The following is an 18,214-nucleotide window of genomic DNA, read 5'->3' as shown; positions in this document are numbered from 1 at the left end:
GTTGATGCGGCAGATACTGCTCATAAAATTAGCCATGTCCTGAGGTCAGTATGTCTATTTTGGTCAAGCTTCAAGAATGGCATATATAGCGTGATCATACTAGCACTTTTTGACCAGTAATACTTTTATACCTGCCCATTGTGTTAAAGCTTGTCTTTAACAACATCAACATGTTGGTTGGGAGGTTTTTAATTACTTCTATTTCCTTAGGGGATATGGGCCTCTTTATAAATTTTACCTGTTCTTTATTTAACTTTGGTATGTGATGTCTTTCTAGAAAACCATCCGTTTCATGTATATTTTCCAGTTTTGTTGAGTACAGGCTTTTGTAGTAGTATCTGATGTTTCTTTTTTAATTTCCTCCATTTCTGTGTTATATTTACCTTTTCATTTCTGATTTTGTTAATTTAGATACTGCCTCTGGGTCCTTTAGTTAGTTTACCTAGTGGTTTATGTATCTTGTCGATTCTGTCAAAGAACCAGCTTTCAGTTTTGTTGATTCTTTGTATCATTCTCTTTGATTCTATTTGGTTGATTTCTGACCTGAGTTTGATTATTTTTTTCCTTCTTGAGTGTGTTTGCTTCCTTTTGTTCTAAAGCTCTCATGTGTTGTGTTAAGTTCCTTGTATAAGACATGAGGGCATTTAGTGCTATAAATTGTCCTCTTAGCACTGTTTTCATTGCATCCAATAAGTTTGGTTATGTTGTGTTATCATTTTCATTGAATTCCAGGAAGTCTTTAATTTATTTATTTCTTCCCTGACAAAGTTATCATTGAGTAAATAGTCATTCAGTTTCCATGTGTGTGTGGGCTTTCTGTTGTTTTTGTTGTTATTGAAGATCAGTCCATGGTGATCTGATAGGATGCATGGGATTATTTCAATCTTCTTGAATTGGTTGAGGTCTCTTTTCTGACCAATTATGTGGTAGATTTTGGAGAAGGTACCATGAGATACTGAGAAGTGTATTCCTTTTTTAAGGTGAAATATTGTGTAGATAGCAGTTAAATCCATTTGGTTCATAACTTCTATTAATTTCATTGCTTCTTTGTTTAGATTCTGTTTCAATGACATATTAGTGAGAGTGGGGTGTTTAAATCTTCCACTATGATTGTGTGGGGTTTAATGTGTGTTTTTGAGCTATAGTAAAGTTTCTTTCATGAATGTGGTTATGCTTTCATTTGGAGCATAGATGTTCAGAATTGAGAATTTCTCTTGGCGGAATTTACCTTTGATTATTATGACTTGTCCTTCCTCTTCACTCTTGATAACTTTTGCTTGAACGTCATGGAAACTCCAACTTGTTTCTTGGGATCATTTGCTTGGAAAACCTTTTTTCAGAGGTGGTGTCTGTCTTTGTTATGGAGGTATGTTTCTTAAATGCAGAAAAATATTGGGTCCTGTTTGCATATCCAGTCTGTTAGTTTATGTTGTTTTATAGGTCAGTTGAGTCCATTAATATTGAGAGATATTAAAGACACATAATTGTTCATTCCTGTTATGTTTGTTTTGTAGGTGGCATTATGTGCATGTGGATCTTTCCTTTTGGCTTTGTGGTGAGATGCTTAATATCTTGTGTTTTCTTTGATGTAGGTACCCTCTTTGTGTTGGAGTTTTCCTTCTAGAATCCTCTGTAGAGTTGGATTGGTAGATAGACAGTTTGAATTTGGATTTGTCCTTGAATATTTTGGGTTCTCCATCTATGCTGATTATGAGATTTGCTGGGTATAGTAGCATAGGCTGACATGTGTGTTTTCTTAAAGTGTGCATGACCTCTGACCAGGTTCTTCTGGCTTTTAATGTCTCTGTTGAGAAGACTGATGTAATTCTGATTGGTCTGCCTTTATAAGTTACTTTGCCTTTTTCCCTTGCAGCTTTTAATATTATTTTTATTTGTTGTAAGCATTAAATTTTGATTCTCATGTGATGACAGGATTATTTTTCTGGTCACATTTATTTGGTATTCTCTAAGGCTTCTTGTACATTTATGGCCATCTCTTACTTTAGGTTGGGAAATTTTCTTCTATGATTTTGTTGAACATGTTTTCAGGTCCTTTGAACTGGGAATCTTCATTCTCCTCTATTCCAAATTTTCTTAGATATCACCTTTACATTGTATCCTCTATTTTCTGGATCTTTGATCTTAGGAGATATTTGTGTTTTGAATTTTCTTTGGCAGCTGTGTCAATTTCTTCTACGGTATCTTCTACACCTGAGATGTTTCTTCAATCTCTTGTATTCTGTTGATGATGCTTACATCTGTAATTCCGGACCTCTTTCCTAGGTTTTCCATTTCCGTCTTCTTCCATCTTCTTTCTGCCACCTTTGCCCTATCTCCTGAATAAACTTCCTTACTGCCCCGTGGATCTGTTTGGTCTGGAGTGGTCTGTTCTGAGCTGTGTGTTGACATCTAACCCTGACTTCTGACAAAGTCTAACAAGGTTTGCCTCCATTTGTATTTTTATTGTTTCTACTTCCACTTTTAGATATTGGACCACTTTATTCAATTCCTTCACCTGTTAGATTGTGTTTTCCTGTATTTCTTTAAGGGATTTATTAGTTTCCTCTTTCAGGGCTTCTACCTATTTACCCCATTTTCCTGTATTTCTTTCAGTATGTTATTTATATCCTCCTTAAGTGACTCTTTAATCTTTATGAGATAGGATTTTAGGTCAGCCTCCTGTTTTTCAGGTATGTTAGTGTATTTAGGGCTTGCTGTGGTGGGAGAACTGTGTTCTGATGATGCCCATGTATATTACCTTCTGTTGCATATCATCGTGCATTTGCCTCTCACCATCTTGTTATCCCTGGTGTTTGCTGGTCTGGGTGACACTGTCTGGAATCTGCCTCTTTTGTTCATGGGTTGCTTCCAGTTTCACAGTAGGACTGAGGCCCTGGCTGTAACAGATCTCCTCTGAGATCTTCAGAGTGGCAGCGAAGCTACTGTTCTATTTTCCTGACTGCAGCATATGTCTTAGGAGGCCTTCAAACTGTTGGGTCTTCAGAGGATCAGTCCAGTTGTTGTCCTGTGTAAAACCATTCTCCAGAGAGTCCTATGGACTGTTCCTTCTGTTTCTCTATATGCCACAGAACTCCAGGGAGGTTTACATTCTCTTGGATCAGTTGTCTTGCATGCTTTGGAGCCCCTCAGAGGTCTTCATATTGTAGTGTCAGTTTTTCAATTGCCTTGTGTGCAGAGAAACTCCTGAGATGCCTTCAAGCTGTGGTGTCAGTTTTCCTCTGTGCACCATATCTCCTGGAATGCCTCAGGCTGTGTTCTATTTAGGGGAGTAGCCTAGTTGGCAGTCTGCCCTGGCAGATGGTGCAGGCAAAAGGGGGGATGTAATTCAGTAAGCAAGAGGTTTTTTTGGGGGGGTGATGAATGACAAGTCTACTGAGATCCCAGCAAAAGCTGTGGGACTTTATAAAGGTTCTTTATGAGTTGCCCTGTGTATAGTTGATCTCCTGGGATGCTTGTAGGCTGTGGTTCATTCAAGTTTTAAACATCTCTGAGAATGCTATTATCATTCTACCATTCATAGTGTTAACCAGAGAAAAGCGATTTTCCCTCTCAACTTATAGTTCCATGAGTCTTTCTGCCTTTACACTGCAATATCCGTTTTCCCCTTTATCTCCATTGAAAACATCAAAGGACTTCAAAAAAAGAATATATTACCTGGCAGCTTGTCTACCAGAGAAAAACCAGAGAAGACATTCTGCTCCTAAGATCTGGTCTTTAATTGATGAGAAAGGAAAGAGACTTCAGGCTTCAAAACATTGATAAGGAAAGAAATGTCCACTTAGACAATATGTGCTTTCCATAAGATATCACATCAAAGCCAATAATACTTAAATTGTTCTCACTTATGGCCAGATGATATGTTCTTAGAGAAAGGACTATAATTAGCCTATGATTACATTCGGTAAAAATAATGTATAAATTGCTGGTATTAGCAAACCCTCTCATAGACCTAATAATGTTGTTTTTAGGTCTACCTTTATGCATTCTTTACTGAGAAAAGTTCTTTAAGTTTTAACTTTGTTACTTAGTAAACATTTTTATTATTAGTGTTTTGCCTGCATGTATATATATGCATATTCATGACTCATACCTGTGCAAATAAGAAGAGAGCATCAGGTTCTCTGAAACTGGTGCTGGAGAATGGTTGTAAGCTAACAAGTAAGTAGTAGAATTCAGTATCTGTTCCTCTGTAAGAATAAGTGTTCTTAACCATTGAAACATCATTTCTTCATGCCAAGAAGATGAAGTATCTTATTATCTAATTTTAGACACATGAGAGTAACTAAAATCTCATATATACTGAGGTGGTTTGAAGAGAATGGTTTTCATAGTGTATGAGATTTGAATGCTTAGCCATCAGAGTAGTATTACTTGATAAGGATTGAGAGGTGTTAGAGTAGGTGTGACCTTTTTAGAAGAAGTGTATCATTGGGTGTAGGCTTTGAAGTTTCAAATGACAGGTCCAGAGGTTTTTATTCTCTTGCCTAAGGATCCATAGCCCAGCTCCTTATGTAGCACTCCATGATGATTATGGACTAAACCTCTGAAATTTTAAGCAGACCTAAATAAAGTCCTTTCTTTTATAAGAGTTTCCTTGGTTATTTTGTCTCCTCATAGCAATAAAACTGTAAGTAAAACAGAGGTTAGTAGTGGGGAGAAAAATATTACAGTGGCAAACCTAACAATGCTGCTTGTTGTCAAAATATAGACTTGAGGACTTTGGACATAGACCACACTTGAATGCTTTAATCAGAACTTAAAATATTAGTAAGTGGCCTACAGACTCTTGTTGTGATATTTTGGCAAAGAGTATGGTTTATTTTTCCTCTTGTCCAAAAAAAAAAAAAAAAAAAAAAAAAAGAAAAAAGAAAATTGCTTGAGGTTAAATTGAAGAGTTTGGCACTAGTGACCCTGGCAGCGATTTTTAAAGCAGTGTAGAATTGGCTATGTTGTTTAATAATTAGTGCCCACCCTTATGCAAATATATAATGCAAAGGAGCATATCAAACAAGGAAAAGTACAAAATATAAAGTTTTTGGAGAAAAGGACCACTAAAAAAAGTTTAAAGAAAAATCTGTTATCAAATTAATGAAGGGAGTGGTGACTTTAGGCAATATCCCATCCAGCTAAGCTTCCAGCTTGTGAAAAGAAATTAAGTATAAGCTTAAGCTGAAAAGAAAGCATCAAACCAAACCAAACAAAACAAACAAAAAGGTCATGAAAATATATTTGAAAGAGGAGAGCCAGTTCCAGCCTCAGCAAGCAGAAGAACTGTGGAGCTTTGGCCATGTGAAACAAAAGAACACAAAAAAGAATACAAAATGATGCATCCATAAAACACACAAAATATTTTCTCTACAGGCTTCCATAGTCCCATCGATTTCAATTCTTAGTCATCAGAAAGTGGCACTATAACGCGCGCGTCCCGTGTCGCCCCACGCCCATGAACGAGAAACACGAGAGACAGTATTTGGGTAGTTACTGCAAAACGAGGCTTTACTCTGAATCAGCAAACGTGGAAAAACACGGAAGGGCCAAAGACAGGAAGAGGCACAGCTTAAATACACCCTAGAGTGACGTGTTCACGTCTGATTGGCTGTTCACTCATCACCCAATATTACGCCTCGGGATTGGCCAGTGACTTTGGCAGGCTTTCTGCCTTTGCAGCTGTGCAGTTAATTGTTTACTACTGGGAGGACAAGATGCCCACGCCATCTTGGAATGGCGAATTATATCACCACTAACAGCGGCTTCCTACATGGCACTACTTGGGAAGAAATAGGAGAAGTGGCTTTGTTGGAGTAGAGGTAACACTGTTGAAGAAAGTGTATCTCTAAGGGTAGGCTTGAAGGTTTAATGTGGAATGTCTAGGGGCTTTCTCTTCTACTGTTCATAAATCTGGATGTAGTACTTCTTCAGTTCCATGTCTTTTAGCATGCCATCATTTTCCCCACCATGATGATCATGGATTAACCTCTGAACCTGTAAGTAGCATTCACATGAATACTTTCTTTTATAAGAGTTGCCTTGATCATGGTGTTTCTACACAGAATGAGAATGGTAACTAAGACATATTCATTGTATAAAATCCTAATCTTGACTCTCTGTTTTGAAGCCCATGCTTGTTTTCGTTCCACATTTTTCTTTGTGATTTTAAGAAATCCAAATTTCCTTCATATATGACTTATCCAAAATTCAAAAATTGAAAGCAATCCTGAGTGGTGTAAATGTTCTGTTTCCAATTAAATAATTCCAAAAGAAAAGAACTACAAAAGAGAAGGAAAGAGAGTATGAGAAGAAGCAATGAAAGGAAAGAGGTGGAGAGAGAAGGAAAGGGAGTAACTGCTAGTTTCTTTGGTATGATAGTGGCAATATGATTGAAGAGGAGAAATATAGTTCCCTTTTCAAATTGTATACTGCACCTTCCTCAGCAGCAGCCATAGCTGTGAGCTGTCCTAAGGCAATAAACCTCATAATAAGGGCCACGAGAGAACAAAAACATGGAGAAGTTGAGGTGTAACTTCAATAAGCACATTAACTTTGATTGGTCAATGTGTTTTTGGTGCTGTGTAGCATAGTACTAGAGAAAAGGTATTCCTTTGAGTTGATGAAGGTCTCCAAGTACAAGCAGAAACTCAACTAAATGGTAGGAAAATACATGTTTGCCAGTGTGATGGTAGAAGATATGAGCAAAGTCATGATTATGAGGAAAGTCTTGGACTGAACCTCCAACATCTTTGTATGTACTAAATCCACTATATAGTAAAAGTTTATTGAACTGTGTATACCTGGTACAAATGTATCACCTGCTAATATAAGACTTAAATTGAGACAGGAGACACTGTATATGAATAATGTCTGGTCATGTATTGATCACTACTGCATCTAAAACAAAGGACTGTATTTGAATTGAATTTATAGATTTTATTTTAGATTTTATTTTATTTGATATGTACAAATGTCTTGCCTAGATCTATATTTGTGTACCATGAACATGCCTGGTGCTTATTCAGCTCCAGAAATTGTGTATGGCTCCTGAGATTGTAATTACAGACAGATGTGAGCTACCATGTGGTGGTTAGGGATCAAATCCCAGGTCCTTAGCAAGAAAAACAACTACCTTTAACCACTGGGAAACACATTAGCTTTTGTTTGTTCATTTATTAAGTGCTTGAAATGAAACAAAGTGGGATAATCACTTTTCCTGTAAATACACCTAAAGACTTTAATCCATACATAAAAAGTGGACAAAAATTCTCTCACTAAAAATCAAGAACTGCTTTCAAAATCCAAAAGGCAAAAACAAATTCTAAGCAATACCTTAAACTTCTTTTATTAATTATTGAAAATATTTAAGAGGGAAAGGATGAAGCTTTTACCCCAACTTCTTGATATGCATGAGAATGCAGAGTGAGAAAATAGACATAGTAGGTAAGTTCAAACTCTCTAAAATCTTTTCAGCTAATTATAAACACATCAAAATATGACCTTTTAGATTGCTAATATACCACTGATAAAAACAGAGACCATATAGAGATGAAAATTTTAGTTGGGGAAACCATTCAGCTTAATCAAAATTATGTCTTCTCAAGGATCTACCAATAATTGTATCAAACCTTGCATCAGTCAGAGGCAGGTACTATAAGACACCTATATAGTAATATTCAGTGTTGCTACCCACGTCCGACCTGCGGAATAAGGCAACGGCAATCATGTTCTTCTTCAAGCGGTTTATTCAGCTATCCCTGTACAGCTTGCTTCCTCTCTCTCCTTCTCTTCTCTTCTCTTCTCTTGTTTTTGTTTTGTCCCTCTCCCCAGCTCCCACAGCCCCTTATAAGCATGGCCTTGATCCTATCAGCAGCTGCCACTAAGTCACTGCTAATTGGCCACTCTCAGTGATGCGAGGTGGGGTGATCGGGTAACCACACCTCTCAGCACATACAACTCCATATATGGAGTTGTCTTTTCTCTCAAGCAATGCCTATGCCAAGTACCACTTTGTAATGGCAAGTGCAGAGCCGCTTCCCACCGCTCACCCTTTTTTGTTTTATGCAAGCAGAAGGACATAGAGGTCTGACCTTCTGTATTAGAAGGGAGATTGTCAACCCCATTTTCACCACCTGCCGTCTACAGTATGGTTACCATGGGCGACCCAACCCGATGCTGCTTTCCAGGGGACAGGAACTATGGAAAACCTGTATGCAGTCAGATATATGTCCGAGGGCGTACAGAGCCCTCTGTGGTGCTATGCCCTACATCCTGCTACATATTACAACTCAGAGCTCTTCAAATAGCTTAGCCAGATTTGCTGGGACTGGCCTCCTTCAAGAGCAATAAATGCTTGAATAATCATGGCATTAGCATTGTGCTGTTGCATACACATCTTCAGAATGGACCATAGTGCTAGGCAACTGAAGAACAAGGCAAAAGCTAAGGGCTGCAATTCCTGCCCATTCTTTTAGGTGGTTCATTGCAGATCAGATCCAGGATGCCAGGCCCTCAGCAACAGACAAGTCAACACAGGTGGAATTCACATGCACCATGGCTAGCCACAGCTTCTGCATCAAGCCATCGAAATCTTCAGTCCAATTTCCTGTAAAATACTGAGACAAATTTCTAGACAAATGAGCTGCTTGACTTGCATTTTCATATCTTACAGATGTCACACAAAGACCTGTATACTTCCACTGACAGCCATGAGCACGTCTACTTGCTCCTGGACTAGATACTCTCTTTGATTCACCAGCATAATCCTGGCTCTCAATTGAGAATTAATCTTCCTCTGTGTATCCAGGGCCATAGCTGCATTGGCCTGCTGCAGTAGCAGCAGTAGCTGACACTGCAATAGGTGTCACAATGGTGGCAGTAATACCAAAATCCCTGCATGTCCTAAACAGGGTCAGAGCTGATGGTGCCTCTAAATGATTTTCCTTTTTGCACTTCGGGTATAAACCTGGAGTTCAGCTTCTTTGATCTTGATTACCCTGCAGCTGTGGGCATTGATGCTTCAGGTGTCCTGGTTGCCTGCACTTAAAGCATCCATTATTATATGCTGCACCTTTACCTCAAGTCATTTGCATCACAGCAGCGGCTAGCCCTGCATTTAGATAAAGGTCCTCCTATTTCCCTACAAATTTTCATATTTAGACCAAACAAAATTTTCTTGTCTTTCTAGCTGTGATTTCAAGAGAAAAGCACCTTGTCACTAAGATTTTTCTAAGAAAGACAACTCTTTTTATCATAGAAGCCAAAAAGCTGCTGGCCTTTTAAAAGCAGCTTATGCTGACAATCAGTTCCTGGAAAGGTTTCTCCAGCTCAGCTCAACTCTTAGCTACAGGTGTAGGGTAACTTATCAACCTCTGCTGTGCATATTAAGACTGCCTTTCAAACCAAGGTAAACTAGATCAAAGGCTGGATCAAGCAGTTTTAATGATCTTTTCTTTATAACATGAAACATAGAACACCATAAAACATAGACCACCAATCATTCAAACAACAATTGACACACGTGGACATTAATGCACCAAGGACAAGACAATAAACAAAGAAAGCAGAACTAAGGATTTCTCCTGTGGAAGAAACTCAAGACGTCTCCTGAATTTTTTCTTGTTCCTAGAAGAGCTCTGAAACAGCCTTTTCATTCTTTTTTGCTGATACAACCCAGAGAGAGAACAACTGCTTTTCAAAACCCTTTTTCTCTCTGATATTCAAGATGGTCCATCTACCTTGTCCTAAAAGCATGTCCTGATACCATTGTTGCTGTCCGGCTGCCTGATTTTGAGCCACATACTCAGCTGAATATTCTATGAAATAGGCTTTCCAATCTAAATATTGGCCAGGTGTTAAGCAGGCCTGCGCAAGCCTTGTGCCCACAAATTTTCAATAGAAGAAATTATACCAATGAAATCCTTGAATTTGCATCAGCTTAGTAACAATTATACTGATTTCTACCAATAGATTATAGCTGTGTAATCAATTTTACCTCTTCTTTCCTGTTCCAATAAAACCATTACTTTTCCCTAGAAAGACAGTCTAATATTAACCACCTCTGTCCCCAAGTTCAGGGAATTGGGGCACCATCTCTTCATTAACTTCTTCAAGCTGAACATGGGCACTGAGATATTAGAGGAGGGATGAGGGAAATGGTAAATTGATAAACCTCTGATGTCTGTCTTAACTGCATCCAGCTGGAAGTACAGGGCATCAGTGAACATGCAGGTGATAAGATTCATTCACAAAAGCTGTGTATTCTGTAATATACAAATCTCAAAACAGATTTTAGTTTCAAGATAACTATTTTGTTTGATTCTCTAGAATCTAGTCTTCTGGAGGCCTACCTCTGTCATATCTGATCCATATAATTCTGGAAGATATAACTACTAACTTAATGACCTCATCAAAAAACTCATAGAAAACCTTTTTTCCCGAATTAGCCTTTCCTTAAGCCAGTAACCAGAAAAACCTATACATTGACCTTTTGTCCAGAGGAAAAATATAACTATACAACTCAAAATCACACCCATTTTAAAAGTTAAATCAGTTAACATTATCATTCTTGGACCCTTCATTTCTTGGCCATCTTAAGATCTTTCCCCGAAACCGAAACCTCATCCACGGTCTGTAAGAACTTTCCCAAAGTAGCCTTATTAAGCTCTATTCCTTTCGATTTTTCTGCTTAACATGTCCCAAAACTGAGAACTTTATAGTCTCTAAACCAAGAACTTATCCTTGTCCCACTTACCTGGGAACTTTATAGTCTCTTCCAAGAGCCTGACTTGTTCCACTAACGGGTAACCTACTTTCACTTTCAACTGTCAGTTTCAACCCTCCCTGTCAACTCTTGCTTTCAACTGTCAGTTTCAACTCTCGCTGTCAACTCTGGCTTTCAACTGTCAGTTTCAACTCTCATTGTCAACTCTCGCTTTCAACTCATCCCAATATTGGGAACCTATCTTGTCTCCTACCCGAGAACGTAACTTGTCCCACTTACCTGGAAACTTACCCAGTCGACTGTTCTGAAGCCGCAAGAAGTTCTGAACATGTCCTGAGAGGTTTTGGTGGATCCTGGGTTTCAGCACCACTTGTCACTACCCACGTCCAACCCTCGGAATAAGACAATGGCAACCGTGTTCTTCAAGTGGTTTATTCAACTATCCCTGTACAGTGGACTTCTTCTCTCTCCTTCTCTTCTCTTCTCTTGTTTTTGTTTTGTCCCTCTCCCCAGCTCCCGCAGCCCCTTATAAGCATTGCCTTGATTCTATCAGCAGCTGCCACTAAGTCACTGCTAATTGGCCACTCTCAATGATGCAAGGTGGGGTGATCGGGTAACCACACCTCTCAGCACATACAACTCCATATATGGAGTTGTCTTTTCTCTCAAGCAATGCCTATGCCAAGTACCACTTTGTAATGGCGAGAGTGGAGCTGCTTCCCACAATTCAGTACAGAGTACATGACACCACCTAGGAAGTGCTTTTCTAAAGAGCTCAACCAGAGTTAGTTAACTGGCAGGAAATTAATTGAATTTTTTTCAGCAAAACCAAATTATTAAAATGGCATGGGTAAGAGAAAAAAGGGGACACTAAACAAATGTGTGTCTGTGTGTGTGTGTGTATGTGTGTGTGCAAGTGTTGTGAATTATAAACCTAAGAGGTAGTCTGTGGAAATTATATGCAAATAAAACTAAAGAATAATGTGTGGAGAAATAACATTTCCAGTAATTTATTTTTTAAATGAATAATTCTTAAGCTTTAAAAGGAATACTGTAGTCAGACATGGAAATCTCCATTTGCAGTCGAAGATGAAAGGGTGTAATGGCCGGAATTTAAAATACTTAGGGGAATATGAATTAAAAGTGCTGAAGGTAGATGAGAAAAACATAGCAAAAACCCAAAAATAGTTGAGAATTATATTATTTAAGAAATTACTTACACCATTTTTTCAACATTATTGTATTTTATAGAAGTTGAGTGTTATATTGGGGAGAATACTTACAGCAATGTTTTGACATTAATGTATTTAAATTCATAAAATAAAGAAAATATTATCATGGCATGAAAAATAGGTCTTCTTTTGTTTTTAGTATTGTTTTCAGAGAACAATATGTGAAGTTAATAAATTCTGATACTTGTTTACACATATACTATTTTGATGCCTGTTCTTTATTATCAACTTTAAGTACATCTGAAACTAATGCACAAAAACAGAGGACATGCATGAGAGGGAATTTTGCTTAATTTGAAGTATGAATATCTAATTTCAATCCAGATTTTTGAGATACCAAGACACACCTTTTACGGAGATTTTTTTTTTTTTTTTTTTGAGGCAGCGTTTCGCTGTATAACCCTGTCTGTCCTATAACTCACTCTGTAGACCAGGCTGGCCTGAAACTCAGAAATCAACCTGCTTCTGCCTCCCATGTGGTGGGATTAAAGACATGAGTTACCAATGCCCAGCAATGGAGATTTTTTTTAACTTGAGAAAAGACATGAATTTAATCTAGATTCTGAGGAGGGAAGGAAGAGCTTTAATCTAGATCTAATCTAGGACTTCCTTTTGATGGAATCCTATATTAGTACATGGAAGAAGGATGCTATTGCTCTTTGTCTGTTTCCCTGACCTTGCTGACAAGTCCGTTCCTTCACTGGCATTATAGCCTTCTCATTCTGCTTTCCAGAATACACTAAAGAACAACTGAAATATCCAGCCTTCTAGAGTAAGCAATTATTGGATTCTTGAACTTTCTATTTGTAGACAAATGTTATTGGATGAGCTGGACTGGAGCCTGTAAGTCATTTTAATAAATTGTGTGTGTGTGTGTGTGTGTGTGTCTGTATTTGTGTACGTGTGTAAGACAGACAGACAAAGACAAAGAGAGAGAGAGAGAGAGAGAGAGAGAGAGAGAGAGAGAGAGAGAGAGAATGTAGTTGTGTCTGAGAGATTAATTCTATAAGTTCTGTTCTTTGGAGATCCCTGACTAATACAGCTATATTTAGTGATGACTTACCTTGACAAACTATATTTAAAATTTAGATTCTATAACACAAATTTGGAAGTTGGAATGATAAAAGTAAACAACAAAAAATAAAAACAAATAAACAAAAGTCCCCCAAAATCTAAAGCAAACAATTCAACCAAAGAAATAATAAGCCAAATAGTAAAGAATGCTAGATGTGATTTTGCCATTTTCTGCCGTAGGCTACCCAGGGCAAGGATTGATGTTATTGGGAAATCTAAATCAGTATCTTAACAATACCTCCCATTACCTCTCTGTCTAGGTCCCCAAAACCACTGCCAAGAAGTTTATATTTTGAAGGTTATGCATGCTGTAAATTTATTTTCAAACATGGGGAAGCATTTTGCTTTCCATCGAAGGAGAGTAAGTAATAAAAATTATAGCACTTAATAAAAACAATATTCCAGATATGCATGCCACTCTTATGGCACTGCCTGCTTTTTGAGCATAAGGGAAAAGTGGCAATTGGAAAGAGGGTAGAAAACATACCCTGTCCTTGCTTTGCACAGTGAAGTAATTACACATAACAGCAAGAAAAATAAAGATGCTAGCAATAGCGTTGAGAATAGCTGAAAGAACAAATGGATTGCAGTCCTCATTCTTCTGCAGCTTCTCTGTGTATAACTGCTGTAAACCAAAGACAGCACAAACTGCCCCAACCAGACCAACAATGCTTGCAACCAAGAGCAGATGTTGAGCCACACGGATGTCCAAAGGAACAAGGGCATCACGGTAGTTGTAGTAATGGCAAACTCTCACATGGCTGGAGTTGTTGTGGTGGCAGACAGAGGCCCCCCACATACCCACAAAAGCCATACTTGTGTAGGAAAGCACAGGGTTCTCCAAGTACCATATTTGCCATTCTGGAAGGCCCATAGATGTACTACACAGTATCCATGCTATAGCGGCCAAAGCGAAGCCTCTTAGTTGGTGATTGCCAGACTTCTTGTACAGGACCATTCTCGCATCAAATATGTAGAAACTGAAAAAGAAATGAAGGAACATATAAAGGTGACTTTTTTCAGCCTTTAGCAGTGTACCTTAGATTAGCAGTTCAAATATGGTAGACTTCTGTTTTGAAAAAGAAAATAGTAGCCCTTTCACATTAAGATATGCTGCTATGAGTATGGTTTGAGAAAAACACAAACAATTAACAAAAACAAAATGACTCTGTAATAGTATTTACTGAGAACTTCACAATAATCAAAGAAGATCAGATTCTAGTGCATACTCTTTAATACTTGGTATACATTACCTTAAAGCCAACCCATTCACTAGAATACACATCACATATCTAATTAGATAAAATTTGACAATTTAAGAACTGGGAAAACCTTTACCAGGAAGCAAATCTTCAGTGAAGAGATATTAAGTACACATTGCACTATAATTTCTATTTATTTTTCTTCATTTGTTATGGAATATATTGGAAAATACAAAACAATATACATTTAAATTCTGAGATGACTAGTAGTTTATTTTTTTTCTTTTGTAGGTTAAAAGTATAGTTGTATGTGTGTATGTGCATGTGTGTGTGTTCGAAATAGTTTCACTAGAGAGCAGATGAACCATATGCTTGAGACCTAACTTAAATTGAAAGCTCAAACAACACATAGTAATATGAAAATCCAGATAATGACAACTGTGGGTTCAGGTGAATGAAGGATAAGACAAAAGAAGAAATCAGATTCTGCTTGTGTAGAACATCATAGATGCCTGCAGGTTCTAGAAGGACTATCAGGAGATGGTCCACAGAGTAAGGGATTTTAATGGCTGATTCTTAAAATCATTTCCTGTGGCCAGAGCAACCTAGCAGAGAACATATAAACAACTATCTTTCCCTTTGGTTAGAGAAAGATTAGTTGATAATCCTGCTCAATTACAGTATGATATTTTAGATTGAAGCCCACATATTGTACATATTAGAAAAACTGTCTACCATGGAACTCCCACCTCTTAAAAATAATTTGTTTTGTGACAAGTTCTTGGTAAGTTACTCAAGCTGGCCTTAAAATCCATATGTATTCTAAGAAACAATTTTCTTTGTTCCTGGAGTTTTGAATTGTTTGTTTTATTTGAATTCAGGCCTCACTATGATCATCAGGATAGCTGCAAACACTCTGCGTGTCTCAGAATGGTCTACTAACATTATTCCTGCTTCTCTCATCAGAAAACTAACATTGTACACAAATCATATGAATAAATTATTTCAAAAAGCTGTTTTAAAATTCCCTAGCCAGTCTTTCTGACAAAATTCCTAAGAAATAATATTCTAGGGGCTGTGTGACTAGTAAGATGGGTAAGAAGCATAGGGTAGTTAAGAAAGTTTACAGTCCAGTATTATAGATTTCATGTAAGGGAGACCAAAAGAAACAATTAAGATGCTCAGAACATGGTATAGCCTCAAATATGAGGTCACAGACATAAGTGGAATCTGGGGTGATTTTAATGTACTTAGGAATATCCTCTTTGGGAAAGTGGTTTACCCACTTGATGAGGATGCCCAAGTTGCACAGGTATACTGGGTGTAGAGAATAGAATTGTGACTAGAAACAAGAATGTGCCTGGGATATCAGTTATAATCCTGTTCCAAATCAGTTATCAAGATGGAATCTGGGAATACCTCCCAACACTTACACACACACACACACACACACACACACACACACACACACATCTATATGTAAAACCATAGAGGTGTTATGTTCACATGTTCTGACAGTGAAGCAGATAGATAAACAGGTGTCAACATTATGAATATTTCCACATGAAAGTATACCTAACACTTGTAAGGCTACATCAAGTCAAGCTCAATAAATGGAAGGGGATCTGGAGTGGGAAAGCAGGATTCTGTTACATTCCCTTACCATTTAAATGGGTGATTTACACTAAATACTTAGAAACAAAAGGTTTAGAAACACAGAGACAGAGTTCTACAAAGTGGACAAAGAGATAGAAATACATAGTAATGTCACTACCAGCCACCACAAGAAAGAATAGATCACACTCAATCTTGTAAGACCAGAGAAAAAGTACACATTCAAATTTCAAAGTATATATACATATATTGTGGGAAGTGGCTCCACACTTGCCATTACAAGGTGACACTTGGCATAGGCATTGCTTGAGAGAAAAGACAACTCCATATATAGAGTTGTATGCAATGAGAGGTATGGTTACCCGATCACCCCACCTCACATCATTGAGAATGGCCAATCACCAGTGACTTCGTGGCAGCTGCTGATAGGATGAAGGCAATGCTTATAAGGGGCTGTGGGAGCTGGGGAGGAAGGAGAAGAGAAAGAGAAGAAGCTTGCTGTACAGGGATAGCTGAATCAACCACTTGAAGAAGAACACAGTTGCTGTTGCCTTATTCCGCAGGTAGGACGTGGGTAGCAATAAGTGGTGCCGAAACCCTGGATCCACCGAAACCTCTCGGGATGTGTTCAGAACTTCTTGAGGCTTCAGAACAGTCGACTGGGTAAGTTTCCAGGTAAGTGGGACAAGTTAGGTTCTCGGGTAGGAGACAAGATAAGTTCCCGGTATTGGGACTAGTTGAAAGTGACAGTTGAAAGCAACAGTTGAAAGTGAGAGTTGAAAGTGAGAGTTGAAAGTGACAGTTGAAAGTGACAGTTGAAAGTGAAAGGTGAAAGTGACAGTTGAAAATGAAAGTAGGTTACCAGTTAGTGGGATAAGTCAGGCTCTCGGAAGGGACTATAAAGTTCCCAGGTAAGTGGGACAAGGATAAGTTCTCGGTTTAGAGATTATAAAGTTCCCGGTTTTGGGTCAAGTTAAGCAGAAAAATAGAAAGGAATAGAGCTTAAGAAGGCTACTTTGGAAAAGTTCTTACAGACCGTGGATGAGGTTTCAGTTTCTGGGAAGGATCTTAAGATGGCCAAGAAACGAAGGGTCCAAGAATGATAATGTTAATTGATTTAACTTTTAAAATGAGTGTGATTTTGAGTTGTATAGTTATATTTTTCCTCTGGACAAAAGGTCAATGTATAGGTTTTTCTGGTTACTGGCTTAAGGAAAGGCTAATTCGGGAAAAAAGGTTTTCTATGAGTTTTTTTGATGAGGTCATTAAGTTAGTAGTTATATCTTCCAGAATTATATGGATCAGATATGACAGAGGTAGGCCTCCAGAAGACTAGATTCTAGAGAATCAAACAAAATAGTTATCTTGAAACTAAAATCTGTTTTGAGATTTGTATATTACAGAATACACAGCTTTTGTGAATGAATCTTATCACCTGCATGTTCACTGATGCCCTGTACTTCCAGCTGGATGCAGTTAAGACAGACATCAGAGGTTTATCAATTTACCATTTCCCTCATCCCTCCTCTAATATCTCAGTGCCCATGTTCAGCTTGAAGAAGTTAATGAAGAGATGGTGCCCCAATTCCCTGAACTTGGGGACAGAGGTGGTTAATATTAGACTGTCTTTCTAGGGAAAAGTAATGGTTTTATTGGAACAGGAAAGAAGAGGTAAAATTGATTACACAGCCATAATCTATTGGTAGAAATCTGTATAATTGTTGCTAAGCTGATGCAAATTCAAGGATTTCATTGGTATAATTTCTTCTATTGAAAATTTGTGGGCACAAGGCTTGCGCAGGCCTGCTTAACACCTGGCCAATATTTAGATTGGAAAGCCTATTTCATAGAATATTCAGCTGAGTATGTGGCTCAAAATCAGGCAGCCGGACAGCAACAATGGTATCAGGACATGCTTTTAGGACAAGGTAGATGGACCATCTTGAATATCAGAGAGAAAAAGGGTTTTGAAAAGCAGTTGTTCTCTCTCTGGGTTGTGTCAGCAAAAAAGAATGAAAAGGCTGTTTCAGAGCTCTTCTAGGAACAAGAAAAAATTCAGGAGACGTCTTGAGTTTCTTCCACAGGAGAAATCCTTAGTTCTGCTTTCTTTGTTTATTGTCTTGTCCTTGGTGCATTAATGTCCACGTGTGTCAATTGTTGTTTGAATGATTGGTGGTCTATGTTTTATGGTGTTCTATGTTTCATGTTAAAAAGAAAAGATCATTAAAACTGCTTGATCCAGCCTTTGATCTAGTTTACCTTGGTTTGAAAGTTAGTCTTAATATGCACAGCAGAGGTTAATAAGTTACCCTACACCTGTAGCTAAGAGTTGAGCTGAGCTGGAAAAACCTTTCCAGGAA

The 18,214-nt window shown here is 38.0% G+C and overlaps 1 protein-coding gene across 1 annotated transcript; it reads right to left on the bottom strand.

Moving 5' to 3' along the window:
• Positions 1–13,360: 13,360 nt before the first annotated feature.
• On the bottom strand, positions 13,361–14,011 carry LOC117693995 (claudin-34-like). Its single transcript, XM_034484712.3, has one exon. It carries the CDS (start codon positions 13,994–13,996, stop codon positions 13,361–13,363), a length of 636 nt encoding a protein of 211 aa, XP_034340603.1. The 5' UTR covers positions 13,997–14,011.
• Between the last annotated feature and the right edge of the window lie 4,203 nt (positions 14,012–18,214).

This window comes from Arvicanthis niloticus, chromosome X (assembly GCF_011762505.2).
Source record: "Arvicanthis niloticus isolate mArvNil1 chromosome X, mArvNil1.pat.X, whole genome shotgun sequence".
Classification (NCBI taxonomy): domain Eukaryota; kingdom Metazoa; phylum Chordata; class Mammalia; order Rodentia; family Muridae; genus Arvicanthis; species Arvicanthis niloticus.
The sequence above is the reverse complement of the archived record's forward strand: the minus strand, read 5'-3'. Positions and strand labels throughout refer to the sequence as shown.

Bases quoted from the DNA above. Each gene is read 5' to 3' on its own strand.
- LOC117693995 (XM_034484712.3), bottom strand. From the start codon at position 13,996: ATGGTCCTGTACAAGAAGTCTGGCAATCACCAACTAAGAGGCTTCGCT.